At 39.4% G+C, this 25851-nt stretch overlaps 3 protein-coding genes across 4 annotated transcripts; 2 read left to right on the top strand and 1 right to left on the bottom strand.

The window, feature by feature from the left end:
- The first annotated feature begins 720 nt into the window (after positions 1 to 720).
- dnase1 (deoxyribonuclease I) lies at positions 721 to 10871 on the top strand. Of its 2 annotated transcripts, none has more exons than XM_071474700.1 (9): positions 721 to 931; positions 4534 to 4672; positions 5444 to 5532; positions 5696 to 5782; positions 6220 to 6335; positions 9098 to 9210; positions 9344 to 9498; positions 9583 to 9676; positions 10688 to 10871. In XM_071474700.1, exons 2-9 carry the CDS (start codon positions 4535 to 4537, stop codon positions 10742 to 10744), a joined length of 849 nt encoding a protein of 282 aa, XP_071330801.1. In that variant the 5' UTR covers positions 721 to 931; position 4534; the 3' UTR covers positions 10745 to 10871. The 2 variants fall into 2 exon arrangements, with proteins under 2 accessions (XP_071330801.1, XP_071330800.1); XM_071474699.1 differs by lacking the exon at positions 721 to 931 and adding an exon at positions 2017 to 2151.
- Positions 10872 to 11462: 591 nt separating this feature from the next.
- Positions 11463 to 17102, bottom strand: eci1 (enoyl-CoA delta isomerase 1). The gene is made up of 7 exons (XM_071474698.1): positions 16948 to 17102; positions 16179 to 16301; positions 14912 to 15039; positions 14616 to 14762; positions 14373 to 14494; positions 14062 to 14240; positions 11463 to 12608 (listed from the first exon to the last, which is right to left on the bottom strand). The coding sequence occupies exons 1-7, from the start codon at positions 17072 to 17074 to the stop codon at positions 12442 to 12444; spliced, it is 993 nt and encodes a 330-aa protein (XP_071330799.1). The 5' UTR covers positions 17075 to 17102; the 3' UTR covers positions 11463 to 12441.
- Positions 17103 to 18776: 1674 nt separating this feature from the next.
- LOC139618617 (uncharacterized) lies at positions 18777 to 24757 on the top strand. Its single transcript, XM_071474703.1, has 4 exons — positions 18777 to 19187; positions 20046 to 20221; positions 21851 to 22685; positions 23535 to 24757. The coding sequence occupies exons 1-4, from the start codon at positions 19052 to 19054 to the stop codon at positions 24446 to 24448; spliced, it is 2061 nt and encodes a 686-aa protein (XP_071330804.1). The 5' UTR covers positions 18777 to 19051; the 3' UTR covers positions 24449 to 24757.
- Positions 24758 to 25851: the final 1094 nt, after the last annotated feature.

Raw genomic sequence — 25851 nt, forward strand, 5'->3', positions numbered from 1 at the left:
ACTTTAAACAAACCATGAAATGTAACTGATTTGACACCATGAGACACTATTTGTTTATAAAAGCCTAAAGATGATGAAGTTTACTGATGTATTACTGATTTATTACCAGTAATAAATTACCCGATACCAATGTGGAATCTGGAAATATAGAAATGTTTTTACCCTCACTGTTCAGCAGTAATTTGAAGAAGCCTGTGATTGAGATATTTATGTCAAGAGATTTTGCTTTTCTCCACAGCCTAAACCAGGTAAACACCATTAGATTAATGTTACACACACAAGTCCAAATATCATTTCAATATATATTATACACTTAATAATCAAAAATAGTATTAAAATACACATTAGAAATTTCAGACAAAACTTTGGCCTCTTTTAATGTATGTATAGTATTAAAAAAAAGTTCCTCATCGAACAAATCGTAAAATAAAAAACGACAAAAACATATTTATTTGACTTGCTCTGCTGGTTTCCGTGAACATATACAATTCACTGCCTCTTTTGTCTGGGAATTTGCGTAGGCACATTCATACATGGATTAACATCCACCCTGTTAACACTCCTTACTGATCCTCTGTCTGCAGACTCTACTGTATGACTGGTCCTATGTACAGTATATCTACAACCCGGTGCACAGTCTCATTCCAAGCATCTTTGTCTGGTGTTTTCCCCTCAGTATAATTGTCTGCCCCGCCCGACTGTGTTTCACCTGTATTCAAATAGCCTCTGTGCTCCCGCTCGTCTCTGTTGGTTCGTCTGTTATGTTGCAGCACGGATTACCTGTTGTTTGGTTTGATTTCCAGTGCTTCTGTTTAGTTTCTCTCGTGATTCCTTGTCTATTATTTTAAACCTTTTGTGTTCCTGAGTTTTTGCCTTAGTTTTGGTCCTTGGTTTCCCTGCTGCCAGATTGGATTTTTGTTTCCTCTGTAAAGTAAGTAAGTAAATATAAATAAATAAAATAAGTAAATATTCAAACATATGTAAAATAATAATATTCATACCAGCACTGCTCAGTGCAACCATTTGGGTCTTGATGCCCTAAACCGTAACAGAGTTAAGATTTTTTCATTTTCACTGTTCTAAAATTACTTTGTAAACTTTGTAAACATATCTTTTTTGAATATCTATTACCTGCACATACAACCAACTGTGATGCCCCCATTTTGGCTTGAGACCATGTAAACGTGGTTCTGAAGAGCAGGAAGTTTCCATCACCTGAAATCAACTCTCTTTATCATGTGTTTATATCACCTGTTGCCTTCTCACTGCTGCTGTGACCACAGCAGTTAAAAATAGCTTCAAGAGTTGTGTCCTCTATAATTAGCTGAGTTGGCTAATATTGTGACTGCATGGTAAATTTAAGTATTTACTGTTCCCAAATGGTTTCAATATTTGTTTCATTTCTTTTTTATCATTGCTTTTGAATTAGTATAAATTGGATTTAATACAGTTTTTTGTAAAATATTCAAAGTCAGCGTCATGTAGCCTTAATGCTAGAACAACAACAATAAGAAATATGCTGCATATCTTAGTTCTTAATGCATTACAAATATGTATTTTAATAGATGAGTTTCTTCAATGGTCAGTTTGTAAAATACCTTTCCAAAAGCAAAACCAAAACCAAAAACAATCAAAAAAAAAATCTTTTGTTGTATCTTGAAAATAATGTCAGGTGAAATGTTTTATATGTAAATATGTCACTTTCTACAGAATGGGACCTTTAAAAGGTTAATGTTTGTTAGCTGAGCTGTTAGCTGAGCCATAACCGTGCCTACACATGTTCTGGGGGGTTTTCTGTCTTGGGAAACCAAGATACTGCAAAGTCATTTATAAGTAACTGGTCTGAATGCAAAAAGTTTAAAAAGATTTGAGAGATGAAATGAAATGAGTGGTAAAATCATTCACTAAAACTCAGTCGTGGAGGAGACAGCCACACTGTTACCTACAAATTCTGTAATATCTCCGCAACACACCTCCTCTCCTCACTCCTCCCCAGTCTGACCCAGTCACATGAACCTGCAGGTAAATAAAAACCTTCAGGGACGCTATCAGTGGTTCTGCTCATGAATTGTAGTGGAGCCTTCTGGGATTGACACAAAAAAGCCTCTGTGCTCTACTCACAACAGGTCTACTTCTCTCCCACAGACACAGGTAGCTATGCACCTCTGTCTCTTCTTTTAATGCAAAAAACCTGACACTGTGGTTGATGTTAAGTATGTTTGTAGACTTTTTGCTGCAGTTACAGTCATGTAGATGAATTGTTCAGTACAATACCTTAAACTGTTTGCTGTTGAAAATCATCCTTCCTGTAATCTTTAATCCAGGTTGTAATTCCAGTTCTGATGTATTGCCAGAAATGATACTTAAAGGTAAAATGATGCTACACTAACACTGGATATGGTTTTGCTCTGGCTGATAAAATGTAACACACTGGAACAGAGTGGGCAGGATTAACCACAAGTCACCACGCCACGACCGCAACTTTTTTCCATGTTTTACAACCTTTACCCAAGAATTTCTGGCACACCAGCTCCAATAGCACAGTGTAGCCATGGTAACTGGCTAATATATTCTCTGACTGAATAATATTTTACCCACCATACCAGCATGAATCATGCCTCTGCCAAAAGCATCATGTCAAACACTATTTGCAGTTAGATAAACTGCCAGGAACTGAGATCGTGTTTGTCACGTGTCCAGGCGTGCAGGTGTAACATCTGTCTCTCTCTCCCACAATACGGTGAAGGTAAGGAGAGGCTTCCATGGTCATGTGACTGATCATACAACTGCACCTTTACTTACACGCATTTCCCACAACTGATTACATTTGGAATAGTCTGCTGATCCTCATCACCATCAACAGCATTTATGTTCCTGTTTTACTCAGACATAGCTGTTTATTGCTCATTTTGTTGGATCCCCATTACTTATAAACAATATCAGTAAATCAGAGGAGGGAGACATAAGTCACATGACTTGACTCAAGTCACAGTAAGACACAATTTTGAGGACTTCAGACTGGCTTGACTAAGACTAATAAAAGACTTGACTTGACTTTGACTTGGTTTTTATGACTTGAGACTTGACTTAGACTTGAGACAGATGACATGAATAGACTTGACTTTTTTATTATTAACAATAATAACTGTAGCAGTGGGTGTTTGCAGTCATACATCTGGACTCTAGATTGTCAAATATCAGTAAGATTTATAAGGTGAAAGCAATTTTTGTTAATGTTGAAAGTAAAACTAAACTTTTCATTACCACTGTCTTTGAACTGACTTAAACAATTTTCTATAACTTGACTTATGACCTGCTCAACCTGAGCAGGGACTTGACTTGTCTTACAGCAGGGACTTGATCTGATCTGCTTGAGTCTCACAACAGCAATTTGGGACTTAAGACTTCAAAATACCAAAAAAGTTAAAGACTCTGCCAAACAAGCAAAGCCCGATAACAACTAATAATCTCAACAATCCTACCAAAACTACATTTAATTAATAATCTTTCATAAAAGATGATGATAACATCAGATGAAGATGGAAGATGTGTATATAGGTCATACAGTCTGGTTTATGCACAGCTCTTTTTTTTTTTTTTTTTAGTGTAATCTCTAATACAGATGATTAGTTTCATTCTATAGAAACCCTTAGAGTTTGGTATAAGGATAAATAGTTGTCCACACTCTAAGTGGGTCATGTATGCGTTTGGCCAGAGAATCTTAATAAAGCTGAGAAAGACACAGTTAGACCTAAAGTGTAGTTTTCCTCATAAAACTAAACAGACTGGGATGTTATCTGGCTTTAACTGAGAACCATGACAGTTTGTTTTCTATATCAATAATAATATGAACAGTGAATAAGTTTACAGTGCATTCAGAAAGTGTTCAGACTCCTTCAGTTTTTTTTTTTCACATTTTGTTACGTTGCAGCCTCATGCTCCCATTTCTCTAAAATTCAGTTTTTACTTTGTCCTTATGAGGTTTTGAGTGTAGATTGATGAAAGAAAAATATATATACAACATCACATAACGTGAAAAAATTGAAGGGTTCTGAACACAAAATACAATGTAGTTGCCATCTTCCCCTAATTAATAAAGATATTCTCATTAGCAGAAGAATGTGTGACTGAACAATATGTGTTGACAAGGAAACATTTTGGTATCGCTTAGTAAGTTGATCTGATAACCTTGATCCAGCTTGGAGCTTAAAGAGGCAGAGCTATCATCTAATCTGTTTCTGTTTCCAATTCTATATTATATATTGCTTTCTATACTATATTATACATAGAATACTATATTATATATATATCATAATATAGTATATTCTATACTATATTATATATTGATTTTAATTTACATTGGTTTAAAATGATACATGTTTTTTCAATTGAACCAGTCATATACAACTTTCAGTTCTACTCCTAATAGACTGGTTAAATCATGACAATGATGGACTTTGTAGATATGAACAGGAGATTTGTTTAAAACAAGGGGAAAATCACTTACATACATGTCTGACCTCTTTGGCCCAGGATGCGCTTGGTGTGTGCTTTGGGTCTCTGTCTGACCCTGCTGCATCTGTCTACCTCTCTGCTGCTGGGAGCCTTCAACATCAAGTCATTTGGAGACAAGAAAGCCTCCAACACCACTCTGATGAACATCATCAGCACGGTCTGAAACCCCCCTGTTTTATATTTTGTATCCAGTATTCATTTTATTCCTTTTCTTAGACTGTATCTCATCATACTTATAATACCCACATTTGAAATATGAAGATGATATATTTTGAAGGCTGCTGGGTAACTAAATACCACAGAGTTTAGCCTACATTTGACCTCCTTTCCACTGTAATAAGTCGGCATCATGTTATGAATATAGACATTTCTTAAATTCAGTGAGAATACTATGTTGTTCAGAGGAATTTGGTAATTAAAGGGACACTTCAGCAATTTTAGGATTCAGCATCTATAAAGTTAGGGGACCTACAATAGATAGATTATTTTAAAAAAATGCAGATAGAAGTTTGGAGATTTAAAATTTTAGGCCTTGAGTATGGGTCAAGCTTCAAACTCTGGATCCTACATTTCCCATAATGCAACCAGTAGCATCTTTTCTTTAGACTGTCTTTAACTGGTAAATGACAGTTTTCAAATTCTCTGTCCCAAGTTTCCCGAGCACAGATTGTGTAAGAAATGTGTATTGTGTTAGCCCACGCTCATATAACCCTGATGACATCACTATGACATCATCAGGGTTATTTTCTCCCTGAGTCACAGGAGACATTAAAGATTATAACTGTTCTCCCATGCTGAGTAGTACTCCTCAGGACCAGAGAGCTGCATTTTAAGTGTAAAATGAGTGTGTTGTTTCATAATGTGACACAAAATAGACACTAACCTTCATCAGATATGTGATGTCGTGTGTTTTCTGGGTGTGTTACAGATTGTCTACCGCTATGACATCATTCTGATCCAGGAAGTCAGAGACAGCGATCTGTCAGCGACCAAAAAACTCATGGACCATGTCAACAAGTTAGACACACTTTATAAATACATCACATATATTATTCCACACTTGTGTAAGAGCTAAATATGGTGAGCTTTTGTAGAAACCTGTAAAAAGCCCCTAAACTCACACCATGACATAAACAGAATGATGCTTCATCTATATTTGTGTGTGTGTTTATTTTCCCAGGAATTCTCCTCAGTTCATGTACAGCTACATCGTAAGTGAGCCTCTGGGCCGCAGCACCTACAAGGAGAGATATCTCTTCCTCTACAGGTACACAAAGAGACAAAAAAACAAACAAAAAAAACAGTAAAATTTTCCAACAAACAGAAATATTTCAGCTTTAAAGTTTTAACTACTGCACAGTGTCTTTGTCTCTGACAACTAGAGGATCCTGCACTTATGTAAAAGTTGTCCTACAGTAATGTCAACACACTCCATAAGTATATGCATCCTGTATTCAAAATATCACTTAAGTACAAGCACAAAAGTATTAACAAAATCTACTTTACATACAGTATAGTGTGGCGGAAGGTCCTCTGTTGGAGTGATATTGATAAATATGACATTTTATTATTGCTGATGTAGAAACATGTAAGAAGCATGTTGATGCAGTTACCTGGTCTGGGTGGAGCTAAGTTTAGCTGCTTCAACTGAGTTTTTAACCGCAATGAAACAGATGTGATGAAGCGGTGTCTTTTTTTCTCCAGGGAACAAACGGTATCCGTGGTTAAAAACTACACCTACAACGACGGCAATGAGCAATGTGGGACAGACGCCTTCAACAGAGAGCCTTTTGTGGTCATGTTCTCCTCCAAATATACGGGTAGGCTGTGGAAGAGTAACACTGCTGCCTCACTGTCCAGACTATACAGATGTATAAGATGATGAGATTCAGAGGTCAATACTTCCCCTGTAAAGACTAACATAACTTCCTTTAGTTTAATTCTACACCATCCACCACTGGTGGATTAGCTTATCTGACATAAGCAAAAGTTCAGATACAAAAATGTAAAATACTCTATAACAACTAAAAGTCCTGTATTCAAACTCTCACTCAAATAAAAGTACAGAAGTTTTCTCAACAAAAATATACTAGATTCTAAAGAAAAATGTCCCGTTGTAACTTTATTTAGTTGTAGATTAGATTGTACATGTTGATACTGTATATCTACACTCAACAATCCATAATGACGAAGTGACGAATTGATAATTTATTAAAGTCTGAAGGATGAAGTGACATCTACTGGTGAGGGTGGAGATTGCAACCAACTGAATACCTCTCCCCTTACCCCTCCCTTTTCAAGCATGTAGGTGAACCTTGGGTGGCCCTCAGGCACATGATGGGACATCTCTTGAACCAGTGTCTGGTTTGGCTGTTCTGGGCTACCGTAGAAGCATAGTGGTGCAACATGGTGACTCCCTATGGTATATAATGTGAAAGGCTCATTTTAAGCTTATAAAAACATGACAATTCTAAATTTCAAGTAATTTACACAGATTAAAAAAATAATTATGAATATTATTATACCATTCCTACCACTAGGCTCTCTTATATGCTGCATACTGGTCCTGAAATCTCTGATTTATAAAAACATTCTTTGTAGATACCCCTTTTACAGTAATAGTAGCTTCAGTTCTTCTTGGGTACGTGACCACAAGCTTCTTCCTGGTGGTACTTCTTCCATTTCACAGGTACTGAGGCCTCTGTGCTCCTGGAAACACTCAAAGCTTTAGAAATAGTTGTGTACACTCAGCTATTGTATGTCTCTTCATAATTTCATCATGGAGGTGTACAGAGCGTTCCTTTAACTTCATGCCTTGGTTTGGTCCTCACATGCAGTGTAAATTTGGGAGGGCTTATATACTCAGGTGTGTGCATTTCTATTCAATTCAATTCTATTCTATTCACTCAATTCAGTTTGCTGCATGTTGACTCCAGTCAAGTTCTAGACACATCTCAGGATAATGAGAGCAAACGGGATGCACCCATCTGATCACGATGTGGAGCCACAGCAAAGGGTCTGAATACGTCTGTAAATGGGAGATTTCAGTTTTTGATTTTAAATATCTATATTTTTTTTAATTCTAAAAGCTTGTTTACACTTTGTCATTATGGATTATTGGGTGCAGACTGAAGGGCAAAACATGTCAATTTTATAAATGTTTGAATTAAATCCACAACACAGAGAAATGTGCAGAAAGCGAAGGGTCTGAATACTTTCTTTAGATGCTGTATTAACGATCTTTTAAATGCCAGATTCTGTCTGAAATTTTACGATCGTTAATACCGCTGCACCACCTTTTACTGTTTAAGGTGGAGCTAGTTTTAACTACTTTACAGTATATGCAATTAGCTAGTTTAGTCCAGCAGGTACTAACCTCAAGGTCAGGCCTCTTCAAAATGGTTAAGGACAAATCTGAGGGGTTGTAAGATGACTAATCTGAGAGAAGAGATGAACAAACTTCTGTTACACAAACTTATATTGGGTTTGTGTTTCTATTTTCTAGCTCTTTTGTAAAATGTTTAAATATAACATTGAAATATAATACATCTTTACAGCCTTTAGGCTTGAGCAGTGTATTGAAATAAAACCACATGAGACCGGAGGTGGAATGTGTCTTTGGCGGAACTGCTTACATCTCAGGGACAACGCAAATGTGACAAGTAAACACAAGCACACACATTTTTTTCCTGTAAGCTCTCACAATCTAAAACCATTAGGAACCATCATTTTTTTCCTACATAAGTTTAAAAAACATAGTTGCCATATACCATAGAATTTCTGAGCATCCACCCTCTCATAGTATAGCCAGTTTTCTCTAATGACAAATGGTGGATAAATTCTTTAATCCATAATCCAAAAGCTGGAGGAGATTCATCCTTCTATTTAAGTAGAATAAATCATCTAGCTAAAACAGATCCAAAAGCTCTCACAAGATAGTGTATATCTATCTTGGAGTTACTCCAAATCCTGCAGTAATAGCAGAGGGGTCAATGGGAACATCCAAAACAACAGAGAAGGTTTTAAACATTGAGTGCCAGAAATGGGTTAGTTTTGGTCTGAACCAAAACACATGTGAAAGAGTGTCTGGTGTTTGCTGCATCCGTCACACACAGGATTGACAGCCACCATCTTTAATGACGCATGGCATTTTGTAAGTTTGTGTTTATGTTTTTTAGTTAAAGTCTTAATCAGGAAAATAACCTGTAACCAAAGCTGTCAGATACATGTAATGCAGAGCAAGTAACAACAAAACCGACTGTAGAGGTGTTGAAATATGAAGTCGCAGAAAATGGAAATACCAAAGTGAAGTACAAGTAGGCCTACCTCAAAACTGTACTTAGTCACTCAATTGATGTACTTCAATGTACTTTGTTACATTCCACCACTTCCCACTGTGCATACTGTGAAGTTAGAACATTAGGATTAATATTAGAAAAATAGGATAAAATGCCTAATTAATGAGGAAGTAAACTCAGTGTGAAATCACTGATTCACCTCTGACATATCCAGTACTCCTGTCCTCCTCCTTCCAACATCCCTCTCTCCATTCACTCCTCCCTCCCTCCCTCTTGTTTTGTAGGTGTGAAGAACTTTGTTCTGATCCCTCAGCACACCTCTCCAGACTTAGCAGTGGAGGAAGTGAACGCTCTCTATGATGTGGTGGTTGATGTCCGCACTCGCTGGAACACCAACGTGATTACTCTCTGAAGTCTACTAATACCCACACACACACACACACACACAATCAATTATTTAGTGTTAATGTGTTAAAAAGGTGAAAATTGCAAAGATATGGAATGAGACCGATCACAGACTCTCTCTGCAGGACATCATTCTGCTGGGTGACTTCAACGCAGGCTGCAATTATGTGTCAGGATCCGACTGGGAGCGGATCCGCCTCTTCACAGATAAGAGTTTCCACTGGCTGATCACTGACGAGGCTGACACCACAGTGTCACACACTGAATGTCCTTACGACAGGTACACGTACACACACACACACCGACAGTTGCATGCACACACAGACACTCACTTGTGATTACTTCTCTGATTGTACATTTGCAGGATTGTGGTCACTAGTGACATGATGAAGAGAGTGGTGCAGGGCAGTGCTGAGGTGTACGACTTCATGGTGCACCTGAATCTCAGCAGCAATCTGGTAAAAACAACCCTAACTTTAATCTTCCCTTATAGTATAATTCATGTCAGCTGCAAAGTACAAATCTTTACTCTGAAGAGTAAATTAACACTAGCTGTACAGCATCTCTATAGCTTATTTTCACTCAAGTTAGCACGCTAACCAGCTAGCCTTGGCCCATCTCGTCACTTTCTGATAGCGACTCACTGTAGCCTCCAATCTGCCCTGAAGATGTAGCGCTGCTCAGAGGGCGTTTTATAACCTCCTGTCTTGTAAATGCATTGATGGCCGAAGTCAAGTTGTCAAGCAGCAATCGCCACCACCTGCTCCTGGCAAGAAACTTACAAATAGCCTTTAAAGGAATCGTTCAGCACTTTGGGAAATGCACAAATTGCTCCGTTGGTGAACAGTTAGATGATACCACTCTGCTTCTATTGTAAACATGAAGCTGCTGCAAGAAGCCTGTCAGCTTAGCTTAGCATAAAGACTGGAAACAGGTCACTAATTAGAAACTTTAATTAATACAAACATTTTTGTGTAAAACAACAATCAGCTGTTTTGCAGTTACCAGGCAACCAGAGAAGCCTCAAGAAAGTCACTGGTCCCAGTCTAGAAATGGTCCCACACATAACAGCAAATAGTCAGTTTTACAGAACCAATACTGGGAGTTTTTCATGTTTCAATCCTTTAACTCAAATATGCTTAGAAAAATTTAAATATACTTTAATATACTAAAAATAATAATACTTACGATACTACAATATAAACATTTTTATGGTATATGGTTGGAAAATGGTCAACAATGATACTAATTATACAAGATTTATATTTGATGGGCTAAAACAATAAAATCATCAGTATATTGTATACAGTCCTTGAGTGACGCTTTTGAAAAAGGTATTTTATTTTTTGCCTGTTGAGTTTAACAGCACATAAATATATTCATTTTTGGTCCACTCTGTGTGATCTATACTAATCTGAACCAAAAACTAATTGTGCTACAAAGAAACAATGTTTTCTCATCTCACTCAGACACTGGCCGTCAGTGACCATTTCCCTGTGGAGGTGAAGCTGGCTCCTGCTGCCTGAGTCCCGACAACAACAACCGCTCCACAGGATTCAGGCTGAATCTGCAAACTGATTAATCAGTGGAGGAACTCCCGCCAACCACAGCGCCACGAAATACACGACCAAAATAAACAAATCTCCCAAATGATGTCATTGCAAACTTGCTTCTTGGAACAGGCATATGAAAAAAATCAAGTCTCTTATTATAGTGGAAAAAAGCCTCCTCAGAAGTTTTAAGTACTAAGAATTATTTATCCTCAACATAACCAAAAAGTTTGACACTAAATTTTAATTTCTTGATGTTACTTTTTTACTAAACTATTTATAAAGTTGAATAGAAAAATACTACTTATCAATGAGTCATTCACATAAATCCTGGGTATGTCTCCCTGAGCGAGCTGAGTCACTGCCTGGAGTCAGAGGATCACAGCGTTTAATTGGGAAACTGATTTCTACTGAAGAAACAATTTTTTTTATCCTCAGTAACTGGGACAATGAGTCTGAAAAGACAAACTGCTGTTGTCATTTTTCAGTCATGTTCAAGAAGGGTGAACAAAAGTCCATTCAGTTTTATTATATTGTGACAAATTTCAGTGATGGAAACTCTGAAGCTGTGTGGATTATTAGTAAAAGTGAGATTTTATTTTCTTTTTAAGGATGTTACCCCTGAGATTAAATACTGCCAAAAATGAAAGTGTAAATATGACCATTAAATAACACTAATCAGTCCACTGACCACTTGAATCCACCTATTTATTCACAGTAAACAGAAAAAATGAATGCAGACAAATCTGTTGAAGAGATGACAAAGGCTTCGCCCACTGTGGGCCAATTAAATGCATTGTTATGGTTCTTGAAGGTACAGTAGGTTTAGGCACTTTGAAGAGTGAACAATAATTAAACCCGTCGCCCAAACAGTGACAATCCAAGCAAAGCCTAATGACTGTAGCAAGGCACGGCAGGCCAGAGGTCCACTTTCCTATTCTAGTAAATGGGAAAGTGGTATCAGACTAACCTGCAAGGGTCAGGTTAGAAGGAATAAGATTTTAGTTACATGTTTAATTATAATGCTGTACCATAACAAAGGAACAAAGTACCTCTACACTTCAAATCAAGAACAATGCTGTTCGGGGTGAAGATGCTGACTTTCTGCATGAGGTATGCAGCTTTAGCTTGGAACTGGATTATTTATTTAGAGACCAGGTGTATATTTAAGACCCAATCAAAATGAGTCATGAATCAGCCACTGTTATAGTGAACTGCATATGTGCTGTGCTAGACAGGGAGCATGTCAGGAGTAGTAGTGGAGGGCAGGGTTTAACCTACAGTCAGTTCACAGTATTATTTATTTTCCTCAACATAACCGAAAAGTTGGACACTACATTTTAATTTCTTGATGTTAACTAAACTATTTATAAGGTTGAACAGAAAAATTCTACTTGTCACTGAGTCATTAGCGTCAATCGTGGGTATGTCTGCCCTGAGTGAGCGGGGTCACTGCCTGGAGTCAGAGGATCACAGTGTTGTGGTTCACATGGTTCTCTGCTGGTCGAACACTGTTATGCAGATGAGCTGTGTTAGAGGATCTCAGTATAATTGACACCAATGAACAGATGACACTGAAGGCAGATGTGTTTTCAACTAGTGTTATGTGTGTGTGTGTGTGTGTGTGTGTGTGTGTGTGTGTGTGTCTCTTTTTAAATGCCCCCCTCTCTCCTCTAGCTTCTTCTCTTCTTCAGCATCTCCAGATACATGCGCAGCGACTTCTGAATGGAGTCTTTGGTGATAAAGCTGACAAAGTTTTGGATGTCAGCCTCTCTGTTGGACGTTAGCTTGTCGATGGTCGGCTTCCTCATCATGGACTTGGTGATCTGTCTGGCGTGGTCTGTTAAGTGAACAGATAACTGACAGTTAGCTCACTGACCCATAAGTGGAGTCAAGTCTCCATTGGCTTTTATTCTGGATGAGTCTCAGTGACATGACTCAGTAGAATAATTACTAATATTTGCAATTAATTACTTTGTCTGCATTTCACGCAGTGACAGAGTTAATAAAATATGTCAGGGGGATTTTTAGGGACAAAGTTTTTGAAAGAGACGTCCGTTGTTCTCCAAGTTTAAAGTTTGTTGCACAACTGGTGGGTGCTCTGTTTCACCTGACTGACACCCAACAGTGATGTTATGGTGTACTGACACCCTGGAGTACACTTCTACACTTCTGCTACTTCAAGAAAGGATGCAGGCAGCTTTGGGTCAGTCAATACCATGATACATCATCTCTGTGTAACCAAAATCAGAAAGCTCTTTTGTGCAAGTATATATATCTTTAGTGTGCGTTTTGACTTAATGCTGATTTATTCAGAATTGTACTTATGCTCATATCTGCCCCTTATCTTTTGGTTTCCAACCAGCAATGTTAAAGATGATTCTATGCAGTTGTGAGTATGTGATATGAACCTTAACCATTAGGCAAACAGGTTGGCGCTGTCATTTTATTGGTCCGATATCTATGCGGGGTTACAAAAATGTATAAGTTTAGTTGTAACGGAGGAACACAGGCAGTTTGGAGGGCTAACGTTACGCAATAGACCCTCTATCCACCAATGTACAATGTGGGTCTAGCACAACACTGAGTGTGTGGGAGCTGCTGATTACTAGGTTCTGGGAATCAGTAGTACACCACAGAAGTTGACAGCACGTCTCTAAATAACGCTGGCTCTAACATGTCAGTCAACCGCTGCCATGAGAAACACCCTCACAGAGCCTTGACACTTACTAGTGTCATGTTTCCACTGGTAAGTTAAAAATGTTAAAAGGTTCTTTTTTTATTTGGAAAAGTGGAGAAGTGTGTGAGTACAACAGCTGCAGGGCCATTATGTCTTATGTTCCCTTACACAAAAAGTGAGGAGAATTAATTCAACTTAGAGTTACAAGAGTTTCAGCTGTGTTTTCTAGTCATCCATCTCATTAGTTACATTCCTATTTTAACCCAGCCAGATGTTTACACAGGCAGAGTAACAGCTTGTGTTTCACTCATGTCTAATATTTACAACCTCAAAGCCTTTAATTTGTAGAATTAGACATTTTCTGACTTTGGTGACTCCTTGTGCTCATACCAACCTGTGTCTGACATGTTACTGTCAGACTGACATAGGACAAACTGTAAGACACTTAATGACAATGTCAGAGTCAAAATTCAGCTACAGCTGGACCGGCCTGTGCTGCCATCTGCCTGCCTTATAACAATTAACATTTAGGATGTTTCTTAATGTGGTAATGCTGTGGTATGTTATGACATAAACCTCCTGTTTTTGTGGCGCTATATGATATGTATCATACCTGGAATAGCCAACCACTTGGTCATGGTCTGTGTGGCTGTGGTGAGGACCTGGTCTTCAGGTACCAGCTGGTCCACCAGTCCGATCTTGAGGGCCTCTGACGGGTTGTAGAGCAGTCCCAACTCCAGGGCTATCTCTGTGGTGCGATGTCCCACTGTGTTTATCATGGTGTCCTTAAACCTGCAGGCGGCAGCAGTAACTGTTAACCACACTGACACAACGCTGCAGGGCATGAGCACAAACATCCTTATTTACTCTACAGATTAATATCATGTTCAAGGGTCACAGGTGTTGTCATGTATAACTCCTCACCAGAAAGGCGCCACGATGCCAAGCTGTGTCTCATTAAGGCCAATGCTGTAACGAGGGTTGTCTGCCATTATCCTGTAGTCACATGTCATAGACATCAGACAGCCTCCTGCAGGACTGGAACCCTGTGGAGGGAGTGAGGAGAGGCAGTGCAGTGTTTCTGCCCTGCGCCTGTGTCCCTGTGTGATACAGGGACAGGATGGAGGTGAGGGTGGGGGCAGTTGGGGTTGTGTTTTATATACGTACATTGATTGCAGCGATGGTGACCATGTTGGAGCTATAAAGCTTCAGCCACATCTCCTGAACAGCTCTCCAGAACTCTCCACAGCGCTCCGGGCTCTTCCCGTACATCTCCATAATGTCCAGCCCGGCTGAGAACACCTTGGGCTGGCTCTGGATTGAAGACACACACAAGCTTATTAATCATACATACAAGGTGTCTGCACTTTAACTATCTTGTAATACAAACACAACAGTAAAAGACACATCTGAAACCTCCCAGACGAGGCTCTGCGGCCACAGCGGACGAGGTTAAACTGTACCGAGGTGATGATGAGGCCTCGGCAGCTCTTGTCCATCTCCAGCTTCTCCAGGCTGATGCAGAACTCTGTGAGGAAATCTAAACTGAGGCTGTTGACAGGAGGACTCTGCATGTGCATCATCGCCACACCTACAGAGAGACATAGACACTGATCTGTTACCTGAAGAGACTGACATTAATTCTCCTTTAGATTCGTCCCCAGATGAAAATGAATCACATGTGAAGGGTAAAAATGATTAGGTTAAGACATCATGTTACACTGGAACCACGATGCGGAGAGAAGACGCGAGATGCTCTGAATCCAACAGTCATTCAGTGTCTCTTGGGTGGATCAGAGAGGTGTCCAGTCTCAAAAAAGTTAAGTTTAAATGCATCCAAAAAGCATGAAAGACGGAGCGACGTATGATTGTTCAAACAACCTCCCGAGGTGAGACACATTCTAGACAATCATCAATTTCCAATTTCCTCATAGAGGGAAAAACTGCAGCTCAGGCTGTTTCAACCCATATGATCACACAGAAGATGCACCGAGTGCTTTAGTTGTTTATCTTCTTGTGTTTTTGGTTGTTGCCAAACAGCTTTAGGTGCAGATTTGTGACCTGGCTAATGAATATGTGTGATCTGAAAATCATCTGGATATGGGACACTAGAGAGGACAAGTGTGAATGGGGACTTTGTTCTTAGCCAACTCTTCCTGGCATTAATAGTGAACTAGCTAAGCTGTTGGGTTTGACAAGCACACAAGGACAAATTCAGATCTTCAGTGATGTCACAGCTCTTAGACCACAACAAAACAACGGGAGACACACGGGTATATTACAGTGATGTACTCAAACAAACACAAAGGTTCAGCTCAATTAAAAGAGAGTCAACCCAGACAGCTCTTTGGACAAAATGGCAGATACACGTACTGATTCACATCCAGGGTGACCAATGGGAAGCAGTTTCAATAGATCCCTGTTAGCTGATTGTTCTATTATAAACCACGAGTGGGGTTCTGTGAGATCTTGCCCAGACAGGTGTGGTCTTCAAGCTGATTTTATTTTATTTTTTTTAGTTTCAGAATTATATTTAAAAGTCCACATGAAAGCTAAAAGAGCAGATTCAAATCTCTGCTGAAATCCATTCATTTATCTGAATAATAGAACAAAGCAATTTTTGGGGTTTTATGTGTGAAAGAGTGATTTAAATAAAAGAGAGCAGCAAATAAATAACAGGAAGAGGGAGAGAGGGGGTGAGGATGTTGACAATGACTGGAAAATCTTTACCAGTGCTTTGGTCAAAATCCACTTTGATCTTGGGTGAAGTGGAGTTGTTCCTCTGCTGAGTGACAAGGGTGGGAGAGACACACACTCTGACATGACTGCTGCTGGAGGACAGGGAGAGAAGACCTGCACAGACACAGACACAGACACACACACACACACACACACACACACACACACACACACACACACACAGTCGGTGAGAAAATCACAAATCTTATTATTATGATACTAAAGATGTTTCTGATGCTTTAGATTATTTTTAAACTATCAATATGTTGTCTGTTTTTTCCTTGTCCTGTATTTATCAAACTAAGAATTAATTTTAAGAATAAGTAAAAATACTGATTTTTGCTATGAATATGAAAAATAAAACACAATAATAAAACTGATACATACAACTTGACATGTAACACATTAATGACACGCACAGCTCCTCTGAATGATTTTAATATGTTCATTTTGATATGAAATCAGCTTTAACCTGACATGATAATGGATGGTAAGTCTAGCTGCACAATCTGACATCAGCTTGCTGTGTGACCCCTCGTAGCTAAACCCCAGCAGCGACCTGTCAGTGACCTTTGCTCCAGTTTCTGTGCAGCTCCGACACAGCTCAGCTAACACAGCTAACATGCTAACATGCTAACAGCCGCCGCTCAGCTAGCTCTTCTTTTTAAAGAAATTCAGTGACAACAACTGTCAATAAAATCCATACATCCTATCAAAGAGCCTTTCTACAATGAGCCTACATTTATACCTGCAGACATACCTGACAGACCGCCCTTGTTTCTCAACGCAGCTCTCAGAGCCATGTTGTCCTCTGAGCTCCTCAGCCCGTGGATGGAGACAGAGCTGATACTTCCGCTGTGGAAGAAAAAAATCACATACAGCGCCATCAGCTTCTTCTTCGTCTTTCTTTTGGTAACTGAGCATCACCGCCACCCCCTGCCTCGAGGGTGAAGCAGGCTTGATCACAATCCTGTTTACCTAATAAATAAAAAAAAAAGATTAAACTTTATAAGAAGATGCCAATGTGATTTAAGATATGTTTATTAGGTGTGTATTTTTATTTATTTTTTAAATAGGTATTGTACAACAAAATATGGCAAGTGATACATCATCATTTGTAGGCTATTTAGAAAACGGGGCACATACTATAAACAGAATTATAACCTTATAACAGAGTTAAAACCAGCCCCTAAAACCCTGTTTAATGTGCTCTGCTGAGCTGTAGCTCCCAGTGCCTTTAAACCTGCTGCTGTGAGAAAGAGAAAGAGAAAGAGAATCCTCAGCACAATCACTGTGGAAAGACTGCACTAAAAATCACGTGTGTTTATGAATGTCTTTATTTGATAAAAAGAGACAGGACTAGAAAAAAAAAAAATCTCAAATACAAACATACAAATTTCTATAGCAGAGCTTCGCTTTTCTTTCTTGTCCCATTAAGGCCTTGACACAGGATTTAATTTCACCACCCACTCCAACAGTATCAGCATGATTAGAGGATCCACTCGAGGAGGTAAACGTTCTGCATGTTCAGGTTTGGTTGACATTAACTTTGTGCTGTTGACTAGTTAACAAGCCGTCTTGACAGTGCTGACATTTGAGAGCCTAAAAAAGTGGAAGATGGCACCATAATGTACGGCTATTTAACCTCCTCTGTCAGACAGTTTGTCTCTGACAGCTATGAGTCAGGAGCTGACGAAACAAATACATCTTTTGTATAAACTTAGAAACATAAGCTAACAAGCTAAACTAACAAGCTTGTTAACTGATTATGAGCGAGAAGCTCTGAGAGTTTTATTTTCCCTCTTCAATGACTTTTTGTTGAATAAAATGATGTGTCATGGTAAAGCTATTGTCACTGAATTGTGCTCGCCAGTTAAAGCAGTTCACCACAGTCCTACAGCAGGTACGGTCACTTTGTCACAAAGCTTCCAGTTCCGCCCGGTTTACATGGATGAGTGAACGTCACTTTGTGGTGTGACCGCTGCTTTAATCATCTCACCACCCCTCAGATTTATCATATGACTCTGGAAGAGGACTGACCTCCGGGATGGGAGCCACTGGAGTGAGAGAGAGAGGGAGAGAGAGAGAGAGAGAGAGAGGGAGGGAGGGAGAGAGAGATCATACTGTAGGTGTGTAAGTTAAAGCACAAGTGTGTGTCCGCAGCTGAGATACACCAGACACTGAAGCTCCTCTGAATCAGTGAGTATATTATTTTACCTTAAGTTAAAACATCTTTTGTGTGTGTGAGTCATTTTTTGTCATCATTAACACAGACCTTATGTTCCAGGTGTTGTTGTCTTGTGGAAGAAAAAATATTAAGATTACTTTTTAATTTGTCATCAGTGGTATTGATGCTGTCAGTGATAAAATAATAATAATGATAACATTAGAATAAAATTGAATGATAATAATTAGGAAGACTTGAGTAAACCTTTGATAGATGGACCTGGGTATGCATGTCCTCATATGTGTACAGCAGTTTTTCTCTGTCTTAATAAAGATGGATCTTTTGTGGATTTGGATCTAATAAATGCAGGGTGGACAGACATAAACATTAGTACATAATATTGATTTTAATTATGAGTTTAACTGGTTCAAAGAACACATCATCTATGCATGTGTAAATGCATGTGGACTTACTGTCTATTACAGTCTTTTTGTATATGATTCCTTGCAAATGTGTTCGTATGTGCTTTTTATCTTTTGTTCAGCACTTTTCCACCCTGACCATCCTCTTCAGTGTTAGCTGTGATCGAACATCATAGGAAATCCATCAGTGTGCGTCACCTCTGCGCCCTGTAACCTGGGACACACACACCTCTCCCCCGCTGCTTTCACTGTGTCCCACCCCACCCTGCGCCATCATGGATCTCATGGAGATGGGAGACATGGGCAGTGGCTGTGAAGATAAAAACTGTGGCCTTGCATCAGGCTTCGCGGAGGACTGCTCCAACCAAGACTGCCAGTGGGAGGAACCTATGTTTGGACTGATTGAGTTAGGTGGGTGGAAAAACAACTATAGTTATGCTGCTAATGCAAGATGTTTTAAAATTTGAAAATTTGAAGCTGCAGTAGGCAGGTTTTTTGGAAAAATGAAACAACAAGACAACAATAACAACAACACAGACAAAAAAATGACATTAAATTTGACATTATTTGATGTTAAACACTTAGTTAAACAATTTGGGAATAAATAGAACAATTTCCTGCAGAGTTTAATGAGAGAATCAATCACTTTCATATCTGTACAGTAAAAACAAAGCTAATGCCAACAGCTTGTTAGCTTAGCTTAGAATAAAGACTGTTAACAGTGGAAAACATCTAGCCTAGCTCTGTCCAAAGGTAACAAAGTCTGTCTTCCAGTGCCTTTAAAGCGCAGTAACACATGTAACACATTACTCGTAAAATCAGGACATCCAAAGGAATAATTTTGTCACCTCTTGACAGAGACAGGGTAGTTGTTCACAGTCTTCATCCTAAACTCACTGGCTGCTGGTTGTAATTTATTGACAAGAAAATAAGAACTGTCGAGGTCTGTGCTGAACAATATTTTAGAAACTGAAAAAGGTAAAAAAAAAAAAAAAAAAAAAAACGAGAAAAACACTACAGACAAAGTGATAGCTTTTAAAATAGATTTTTGTCTTTTTTCAATTCATCATACTGTATACACAGTAGTATCGATCTTATTATCTAACTCTTGGTAATAAACTATTCCTTTAAGATTTTACAAACTGATTGTGCTCATAAAAATTCAAAAATGTTCATCCTTGATTTTCCGTTGTTGGCTGACACTGCACATGTCTCTGAAATACATACAAGGTGGTTGTAATAAAAACATATCAATATTTGGTTTTCCAGTGTGTGTGACTGTGATTTACATCCCACTGATGCTCTTTGGCCTTCTTGGAAATATACTAACTATTCTGGTGGTCTGGCTGCGTCCTCACATGAGAAGCTCTACCTACCTGTACCTGAGCAGCATGGCTGTCAGTGATCTGCTCATACTCCTACTGCTGCCTCTGGATCTGTACAAGGTACGCTCACACACTCACATACAGAAGGTTCACGTTTTATTTTATGTATTTTGTTGCAATACTCTGTCTGATTTGAGCAGATTCTGATGTTTTGGCTCAAGGTGCAGTCACATCCGAAATTATATGAAGAAGGGGACATGATGCTTTTGCTTCCTGTGGAGAATAGTGCTTTAAACCAGCCCCCGTGTCCTTCCCCTCAGGGGAATCCCTGCTGCAAAATTAAGTTTTCTTCTCTTACACGCAGAAGTCATGTCATACCCAGAGTGCTCTTATATCACCCTTCTCATTTCCTCTGCACAGCAGCAATGGAAGATCAAATTATATTTAAGTGCAAGTAAATAACAATAACAATACTTTATTTTATTGTTCAGAATCATTTTTTAAGTATGTAATTCTTCATTTCTCTGGTGTTATTGTGACCTCACTAACAGTAGTGACTAACACATCAGTCCTGTCTCAGTAGCTTGTTGCCATTTTTATAGCAATTCCCTGATGCCCCCATTCTCAAAAAACAGCTATCACAATACCAGGCTTATTTTAATCACTGAAAACAGGTGCAGGGGGGTCAGAGTCAGGGATTGCCACTAGGGCCACATTGAATTCGACCATGTATCACTTCACTCTATCTGATTTCTGACCTTAGAATTAACACAACTCATCAAATCTGTCGTTGTGTTAGAATCCTTGTTTGTGTATCTGCTTGGTGTAAGGCTGACCTGGGGCCTGTAGCATGAAGCAAGACTAGTGGGTTATCCAGCTATCTTTTGGCCTAACTCAAGTTTACTGGTGTCACAGAGTTGACCCACTTTTAACTGAGGTGGATGACCACAGTAACCAGTGCTGCATGGCTCATATGCTGAAGAGCAGGTTAACGTCAGAAAAGCAGATGAGCCTGTTAACAGCCCAAACACTGACCAATCAGATCACTGGAGTCATCCTTCCTCCAGGATCCCAACACAGACAAAGGAGTTTAGAATAAAGTGACTAAATGGAGAGGTTTGTTTATAGATCAGTAGAATTATTTTACTACTCCAGACTTTCCTTGCGTCAACTCTGGTTTTAAAATAGTTTTTTAACAAATGTACAGACAGTTTTTAAATAAATATTCATAAGGACGATTCTGGCTGCGACAGGATTCCTGTCAATGTTTTCAAATTCTTATTAACACTCTTATTAAGGATTGTGATGATCATTAGAAATATAAGCCTCTCTATATATATATGTATATGTATATGTATGTATGTATATGTGTATAAATGTATATGTCCTCTGCTTTTTGTGCTCGTAGCCGGGGAGGAAAAGCCAGAGTAAACTGAATCAGACAGATGTTAACCCGCTTCATGATTAAATTGAACTTGCTTTGCTGTACAGAGCCCAGTGAGATATGGGGTTTAGACTATAAAGTGTTTGATTAACAAGTCAAGAAAAGGTTTTTGGCTAAATCCATTTTCTTATTGTAAAATATCACAATTCTTGTCTGAAATATACTGTTACTCAAACGGAATCAACATTAGTTTGTAATTATGTTCTTTAAACAAAGTCCATGCACACCTGACTGTGACAGTTGTGTTGCCATGAGGTAGAATAAAGGTGAAATTTAAGATTTCGTCATTGTTGTGTCTCTCCCAGCTCTGGAGGCCCAGACCCTGGCCCTTAGGAGACCTTGCCTGTAAGCTGACCATGTTCCTCTCAGAGTGCTGCACCTTCTGTACCATCCTCCACATCACCTTCCTTTCCCTCGAGAGGTACCTGGCGGTCTGCTGGCCAATCACAGCCAAGACTCTGGTTACACGGCGCAGAACCAGGGTTCTTATTGGCTGTCTCTGGCTGGGTGCGGCTGTCAGTGCAGCACCAGTGTTGGTCATGGTTGGAGTGGAGGAAGTTGGGGGAGAAGAAGTAGGGCTCAGTGGATGGAGGGAGGATGGAGGGTGGACAGGCAGGCAAGGGGAACAGGGAAGATTTATGGTAAGTGGAGGGGACAGAGGAAGTGGACACATGAACTTGATGGATGGAGAATTAGAGGGAATGAATTGGGAAGAAGAAGAGACAAAGGGATGGGGTGAAAAAGTTGGGGAGAGAAAACTGGGAATAAGGGAAACAGATGAGAGGAAACAAGGAGAAATGAAAGATGAAAAACAAACAGATGAGGGTGGAGGCAAAGAAGAAGGAAAGATGGAAGTTGATGGAAAGCAGCAAAATAAAATGAGAGAAGATGAAGGAGGAGGAAGTGAAGAAGGTGTTGATGGAGGCTATGGAGGAGAGCTTGACAAGAGAGAGTGCCGCTGCACGCACTACGCCGTCTCCTCTGGCCTGCTGTCGGCCATGACAATTCTCTCCAATTTGTACTTCCTGGTACCACTCTGCATCCTGGCACTGGTCTACAGCCTGATTGGACGGACACTGTGGCTCCGACCAAAAAGCAGCCGCAAAGACCAGAGTCACCGGCACACTGTCAAGATGCTGGGTGAGAAACACACACTCGTCAACACACACCTTCAGGTACCAGGTGTGTCCTATGAGGCCACCATACCTCAGCTAGTTGTAAACAAAAAGAAGTCAAAAGAAGCCAGAACTCACCAGCACAGCCTACACCCTCCTACTGATAACACAAATACTATACCAAATTTAATACTCAATTTTTTAAAAGGTGGAATAAAGCAACTAATAGTCTCTGCTTCTCTAACAATAGGACACAATTATTGGTAGTGTGAGAAACACACTACAGGCAGCAGCCTCTGTGTGAGGTCTGCTCAGACAACCACTCATAAAATCTCATGTTTTATTCGTCCTTAGGAGCAAGTTCTGAGCATGTGCGCTCTAGCTAATGTTAGCATGCTAATGTAGGACGTGTTTGAATTAAAGAGTGAAACAGGAATGTGTTTCATAGAACATGGAATATGAACGAGATTCATATTCTCACACACACACACACACACACATATATATGCAAGTTTATTAAAACGAAATGCATAGAAACATTTTATATTATTATATATGTTTTCTTATTCATTTCTGATTATTTTTTAAAGACTTTTTGACCCTACTGTATTTAATATCAGCATATATAGACAGGCTCTGAGATGGATATATATTTACATAACAAATGTCTACAATATAAACTTACATATTTGTGTATGAATTTGTGTAATTTTGTTTTATATATATCATTTTTACATATATGCTTTTATTTTCAAAGAACAGATATTTGGAAATTCAATATATGTACATATATTACATTTGTGTATGGGTTGATTCTGATGTCTTGTTTTTTTTCTCTCTCCACCGTCTCCCTCTGTCTCTTCACCTCCTCCAGGAGTGATTGTCTTGGCGTTTGTCCTGTGCTGGCTGCCCTTCCATGTTGGTCGGACCATATTCTCTCTTTCTCTGGGCACCAGTACTGACAGACAGGAAACATACATGGACACAAACTCACACTTAGACATTGACACACCTTCTGATAGCACATACACTGATGGCCACATACGCACTGCTGCCACACCCACTGGCTGCTCAGACTCAGACGCACACTTAAAGACTCTCTCTAAGACTGGAAAAATGACCACACACGCTCATAAAGAGGAAGATGAAATATTCTGTGACAAATGTGCAACGACCGAAGTCCAAATCAACACACACAGTGATGTAGACGCACACTTGGCAGACACAAACACTGAAACGCGCCCTGACACGGACGCACATTCAGACAAACACGTATATGCTCATTTTATATCACGTACCGGAGGGCAACGCAGGAACACTGGCACAAGTGCACATAATAGTATTGAATCAGACACACGCACAACTACACCCACTGAAATGCACAATGATCCGGCACATGTTAGTCGAGACACAAACAATGACGTGCAAAACAGGACATCCATTTGCATACACTCACAAAAAGACACACACGGTCACACACCTCCTGCTGCAGGCACAGGCACACATGCTGTGACACCCACCGACCCATATGATGACAACACACACTTCAACAACACATATGCATACTCTGACACACACTTGTATTTTTTATACTATCTGTCTCAGTACTTCAACCTGGTGTCCTCAGTGCTCTTCTACCTCAGTGCTGCTGTCAATCCTTTACTGTACAACCTGATGTCTGCCAGGTACAGACACGCCGTGCACAGCCTCATACACACACACTCTCCCACACAGTCTCACCAGCTGCGCACGACACTCACGGCACGACACTCCACCACCACTATGTAAGGGCAAATACTGTGCGCACACAGATGGATGCACACACAGCATGCAAAAAAGGGAAATTTAACACGCTGTGGAAAAAAAATATTTTAATGGTAAAAAAAAAGTCACAGTGGTCATTAGTGGTACTGCAAAGACCACGGCCATGTTTAATTAGAGCTTAATGTATAGATCAAAAAGGGCATTTTTGAGTTTTTAATTGATGCTTTTCTGCTGCTGTTACCAACATCAGGCTACAGAGCATCAGAAAATATCAAGAACAATTTCTACTGTTATTCAATCTGCTATATTTGGTGGTAGGGCTACCCTGTATTTTTGTTTGGGCCATGGATTGTTCCTCAAAGCACAGCAGCCATCAAGACTTGTCAAACTCAAAAAACATTAACAATGGCTGGATCGGAGTCTGACAATCTCGCTTACTGGTTCCAATAAATGGAACATTTCTAATGTATTAAGTTATTACATATTTCTGTGTTATGGCTTGTCAAAATGTCAAAATGTAAATAAAAGTCTAGTATATTGTAGAGGATAAGTTCATATTTTTAAGAGTCTGTTTTAATGTTTCTGTAATTATTCTTAGGATCGATACTGGGTTTAAAGCTACAGGCATTTTCATATAAGATATTTTGACATGTGGGAGCAGGAGCAGCACGGGTGTAAATAATGAATTACATTTAGCTGCTTGAGTTTCAGGGGGTGTGTTTTGTGTGTGCTGGTTTGCTGTCACACTCCTGTGTCATGATTCCTGTATCAGTCGTTCACGTTGGCCATTCTGCTTCTGTCTCCACACACCCCCCCTGCCCGTCATATGATTTTTCTTCTCATTCCCAAACACTGGAACTTCCCTGCCTATTTACACGCCTGTTCCTCATCCAAGGGCGACATATGGGGGCGAAGCAACAAAAAAAGTAGTGGAGCAGCAGATCTGGGTGATAACTCTCTGTAGCTCCATCACAATGTGCGACACTGCCAGTGTTTTCTGGCTGAGCCATAGGCAGAAGGAAACATCTTAGGGATAGCTGCTTGTAGGTTTATTGTACAAGCTGAAGTCTAAATGCATTTTTGCAGAACAAGGATTGTGTGATTTGTTCCTCATTTCCTACATTTTAGATGCAGCAGAAACAGAAATGAAAAACAGAAATTTGCATAAACAAACAAACAGTGTCACACATTGCGAAGTTATTGTAGCTCAGTGAAAATCCTTTAACTCGATATTTTTTGAAGTAGGGCTATGTCACTTTGAGGAAGTGTGTTTTAACGGTATATTTATATACAAGGTATTATTTTAACTACCAGCAGAGCAGGTTGGTAAATGAAGCTCTAGAGAAAAGCCTTCAGTGCCATTCTTTGCTCTTCTTTCAATGAGGAAATTCTCTTTACGTCTGATGTAACAGATGCTAAAGCTGCAT

The sequence above is a fragment of the Trachinotus anak genome, unplaced genomic scaffold, assembly GCF_046630095.1.
Source record: "Trachinotus anak isolate AG129_WGS33_773 ecotype Australia unplaced genomic scaffold, CSIRO_AGI_Tana_v1 ptg000003l, whole genome shotgun sequence".
Lineage (NCBI taxonomy): Eukaryota > Metazoa > Chordata > Actinopteri > Carangiformes > Carangidae > Trachinotus > Trachinotus anak.

Bases quoted from the DNA above. Each gene is read 5' to 3' on its own strand.
- dnase1 (XM_071474700.1), top strand. From the start codon at position 4,535: ATGCGCTTGGTGTGTGCTTTGGGTCTCTGTCTGACCCTGCTGCATCTG. The intron at 5,533-5,695 runs GTTAGACACACT...TTATTTTCCCAG, and splicing joins CTCATGGACCATGTCAACAA to GAATTCTCCTCAGTTCATGT. The intron at 9,499-9,582 runs GTACACGTACAC...GTACATTTGCAG, and splicing joins ACTGAATGTCCTTACGACAG to GATTGTGGTCACTAGTGACA.
- eci1 (XM_071474698.1), bottom strand. From the start codon at position 17,074: ATGGCGCTGTATGTGATTTTTTTCTTCCACAGCGGAAGTATCAGCTCT. The intron at 14,495-14,615 runs GTACGTATATAA...CTCCCTCCACAG, and splicing joins TCACCATCGCTGCAATCAAT to GGTTCCAGTCCTGCAGGAGG. The intron at 14,241-14,372 runs GTGAGGAGTTAT...TGCCGCCTGCAG, and splicing joins GGCATCGTGGCGCCTTTCTG to GTTTAAGGACACCATGATAA.
- LOC139618617 (XM_071474703.1), top strand. From the start codon at position 19,052: ATGGATCTCATGGAGATGGGAGACATGGGCAGTGGCTGTGAAGATAAA. The intron at 19,188-20,045 runs GTGGGTGGAAAA...TTGGTTTTCCAG, and splicing joins GTTTGGACTGATTGAGTTAG to TGTGTGTGACTGTGATTTAC. The intron at 22,686-23,534 runs GTGAGAAACACA...CACCTCCTCCAG, and splicing joins GCACACTGTCAAGATGCTGG to GAGTGATTGTCTTGGCGTTT.